The sequence below is a fragment of the Rhagoletis zephyria genome, unplaced genomic scaffold, assembly GCF_001687245.7.
Source record: "Rhagoletis zephyria isolate East Lansing unplaced genomic scaffold, Rhagoletis_zephyria_1.1 Rzeph_scaffold_29647, whole genome shotgun sequence".
Taxonomy (NCBI): Eukaryota; Metazoa; Arthropoda; class Insecta; order Diptera; family Tephritidae; genus Rhagoletis; species Rhagoletis zephyria.
In genome coordinates, this window is record NW_016186704.1 from 1 (window position 1) to 4,564 (window position 4,564).

Sequence of the window (4,564 nt, forward strand, 5' to 3'; positions counted from 1 at the left end):
TTAGCGGTTACACGTGCAAACGGGGCACAAACTGGTGACCGTTAGCTCTATTCTATAACATGCTGGACGTGGCGGGCGTGACTGCATTTGCCATTCATGACAAATTCGGGCATGTCAAGAGGACCGACCGAAGACGTGTATTCCTCATGGAATTGGCAGAACAGCTGGTGGTTCCTCACATGGAGCAAAGAGCAACGAATCCAATTGTACGAGGTATTCAACACCTCAAAGTGGCAATGGTGTTATTCGGTGTAGAGGTACGCATTTCATATATGTATTTATTCATTGAATTCAAGTTCTAAAATCATTTGTTCAACGTTTTTTTCGCAGGTAGCTGCAGGCCCACCGATAGATGATCAACCAGTCCATGCCGTTTCCTCTGCAACTCGACCATCGTGCTCGCTCTGCTATAAATTGGATAAAAAGCAGCGAAAAACTAGATTTCATTGCATGTATTGCAAAAAACCAGTGTGTCAACAGCATTCACATGCCAAGTACGCGTGCGTNTTGACATTTTCGAATTCGGGCGACCGCTGTAGATGAGTGGTTAGAGGTGCTACCATTCCGCCGGACCTGGGATCGATATCTGGTCCGAGCAATATCTAAATTAGAAATAGAAATGTCAAAACTCTGAGTGTATTTCTGCTATCAAAAGGCAAATTGCAGGTGCCTCCGTTAGTATTATACACACACACCTCAAATTGGAGGAAAAGTTTGGCCTAAAACTCAGCAAGAAGTGTAAGCGCCACCATATTATCATTGTAATTCAGGTACACTTTTGAATGGCGTGTTCTATTTGTAGCCGGATTTTTACCTACATATACATACATATATGGATATATATATTATAAAATTTAATTATCCTTTCTTTCAGGCATTTGAGCATTACAACCTTGTGGCCACCCATGCACAATCACAGCGAACTTATACACACACAAAGGTATTATTTCAGGTTAAAGCCTGCGCAGCGACGACGTTTGAATCAAATATTGAATACCAATTTCCATTGATCGCTACAAATGCGACAGAGAAATAAATAACATTATCTGCAACTGGTAATGACAGAAAAAAAATCTAAAAAAAATCGCGATTAAAAAAAAAAAAAACAATAATAATATAACCTCTAGTCACAAACAATTTAATGTACATACTTTTTTAACACATTTTAAGCATTTTTCGTTACCCCAATTCACAAGGCCCTAACTAAATAACATTTTTTTTTGAAGTGTTAGCACCAAAAACAACGGAGTTACATGCTAATTTTAAAAAAGGCCTACCTGTATTTGATACCCTTTTTATAATATTTTTACTTCTCTTGGAAAATAAAAGATATGTTGGTTAGGTTCTTTGTGAATTAAGGTAACGATATGTAAATGTGTATCAGCCGTACTCACGTTATTTTTTGCGATTTTCGATTTCAAAAAAATCTTACACACCCAGCCTTGGCTAGTTCTTCTTCATACTATAACATGGGGCGGCGAAATAAGCTATGGGTGTATTCGACCTCCAATCAGGGTGTACAGATTGTTTAAAAAAAGCGCAATTTCGAAAACAAATTTGCCAAAAATCGCCTTTTTTTTAATTCATGAAATCGATTTAACAAATCTTTTATTTAAAAATTAAGATCTTGATATAATATAGTTTTTAAAACCAAAAACGAATATAATACCTCTTGTGATTCACACACTTTTCTGGTGACAAAATCAAAGATTTTTTAAAAGTATTTAATTGACTAGGTAATGTTTTCAAAAGTTCTTCGATTAGGGTGATTAAATATTCTTGACAGTCTTTTAATATGCTCCTTAAGTCAAGCTTATCACGCAATTGGATAACCTCTTCTGTAAAATTATCGTGTAAAACTAAGTTTTGTATATTTTTATGATTGGAAACAATTTTGTTTAAAGGAAAAAAACTCCAAAAATTGCCAATGGCAATTTCCTAAATTTTTACGCGCAAATATCAAAAAGCCAAAAAAAATCGCCAAACCTGCACACTCTGCCTCCAATAAATGTTGCATTGTACTAATATTATAAATGTGAAAGAAAAGAACCGTTGAATAAATTAGTAAACTTTGGCTGTAAACTGAGTTAATATACGTATAGGATATTTTTAAAGAGCGTTGCCACCTTTCAAAAGTTAGAATCAATAAGTCATTTAGTAAATCATATAACAAAACAATGTGAATGTCAAACGAAAAAAGTTCGAAAACGATTTATTTCGAGAAATTTTCTGAAGAAAGTTGCCACCTGTTTAAGAAGTAGATACAGTTTTAATTAACAAGGTGCGTCAAATACTATAATATCGGTATCCAAGATGAAGGTTTAAAGAAATTCTATTTCAAAAATATGTTTTCAGAGGGTTCCTACTTGTTCACAAATATTTTTTTTTTGCTATAAAAAAAATTTTCGAACATATCGTCGCTACCATGTCAAACTAAACGAAAATGAAAATGGGTACTTTTTAGGAGAGCAAAAAAAGTGTTGTAAAAGATGTTGTTGTCATTTGGAAAAGGTATGTGATTCGACACTTTGTTAAAGCCATCATCCTCTGCTTGTAAGGGCTAATTTCAAATGAATATTTAAATGGCGCTAAAGCATAATTTTGGATTGTTATTTAAATGCCATTTAACTTGCGTTGGGTTTCAGATCAACTTTATTTAAATTTGCCAAACAAGTGCCAACACCGAAGAGCAGATTTTTCTCTTATAAGAATGATAAAACAACCTACTTATCAATCTTGGTGGTTTAGTATAAACACAGGGTTGCATAAATCAATTTATATAGTCACTATTGGCCATTTAAGTGCAGTTCAAATGTACGATCTTAAAATGAATTGTTGAAGTTAATCAACAATCTCTACTAAAATAGGCCATCTGAAATGGGCCCTAAGAAGACTCGAAATTTGACGATATGCCTACTTGCGTATAATTCTAAACGCGTGCACAAGGTATCATAATTGAAAAAACATTTTTGCACATTCGATAGTGTGACATGGTAATGAATTGTGGATTTTTAATTAGTAATTTAAGGCCGTTTTGTATTTCAGCGACGATGTGATATAAATAAAACCTTTGTATATTAAGGTAACAATATGTATGCATGTATGTGTACACAAACATACGTAAATAAATGTTTGCAATAGATTTTTACTTGGTGTTAGACATTTGACTTGGTTTATGTTTGTTTTTATTTGCGAGTGTTATGTGCATTTATGCTTTAGTAATGTCAACAATATCTGTGTGCTACTAATTCCATAGCCTGCAGCCAGAACAGCAGACATCAAAGTTTTTCGCCCAACACGACAATGCACATTTATACTCGCGACACACTTCCGTTCAAATATTTAGTACATACATATATGTAGATACATAGTAGTTATATACTAACTATGTACACATGTAGCTTTGTATGTACATGCGAGCATTAGGGTGGTCCAAAAATGCACGAGAAAAAGTAAAGTTGGAATTTCATTGCTCTCATCCCAAGGATTGTTCTTTACCGAAAAAATATACCGCCATTTTTTATTTCCAAACCGAAAAATATTTATAGGTCGCTCAAAGCGCTCAAAGTTTTCCATGTGTTTTATATGAGGAAAGAAATAGGTTTTTGTGGAAATAGTATAGAATTCTTGAAAATATTTTTCGATCAGAAGACTTCACGGAGAAGTACCCAATTGTTTGTTTTACAACTTTGTAATACTTACAACTTTTTTCGCAACTTTTTATGTTTTTTGGGGACATAAAAAAATAGTTAATATTAAGGAATGGTTAAATAAATAATAAGGTATTTTTACTGGAAGACTATTTAAGTGAAAAAGGGGTAGTCTGATAAAATAATATTGACTCTAAAGAATTCCAAACCATTTATACGAAAAACTGATTATCCCCACATAAAATAAATACATAGAAAATATTGAGCGCTTTGAGCGACATCTAATTATTTTTTTAATTAAAAAAAAAAACTGGGGTATATATTTTTCATTATAGAACAATCATAGGGGTTGAGAGCATTAAAATTTTCATTTTTTTTGATCACCCTAGTGAGAATACAAGTACCATAAAATACCACGTCGTACGTAAGTACTAAGGATGCTAATTTTTTTGCTTTTTACGATCCCGTGATTTTCGGGATGTCGTTATCACAATCGCAGGATCCCGGGATTAGTCCAGGTATTAAGACATGCATTAATTTTCAACAAATTAAATTGAAAAACTTGTTTCTACCTCTCCTACCACAGAATAAGTAATAAATAAAAGGGTTTGAAACCTATTTTTTATTCAAAGTGGCGTTATTATTTGTTTCTCTCTTACATCAGGATTTATTTTAAACGACTTTTTAATTTCAAAGATGTGACTAATTCCAAAAATTATTTAAAAAATTCATTGCAATGTAAAATAAAAATATGGGTATCAAATGAAAGAGGAAATTTCTTTAGAACTTAAAAAATTAAAATTTTTAGGATCCACAAGGATAATTTTTTAAGCTGATAAAGTTTATATAAGGCCTTAAGATACAGCTTTTTCAAAAACAAATATTGCGAAAATTCAAGGATAAAATTTTAAAAG

The 4,564-nt window shown here is 32.6% G+C and overlaps 1 protein-coding gene across 1 annotated transcript; it reads left to right on the forward strand.

The window, feature by feature from the left end:
• Nucleotides 1–59: 59 nt before the first annotated feature.
• LOC108382949 (uncharacterized) lies at nucleotides 60–940 on the forward strand (the record flags this gene model as incomplete). The annotated part of the gene is made up of 3 exons (XM_017639318.1): nucleotides 60–257; nucleotides 331–494; nucleotides 875–940. Coding segments are annotated over exons 1-3 (428 nt in total), but the record flags the coding sequence as incomplete, so codon positions are not given.
• Between the last annotated feature and the right edge of the window lie 3,624 nt (nucleotides 941–4,564).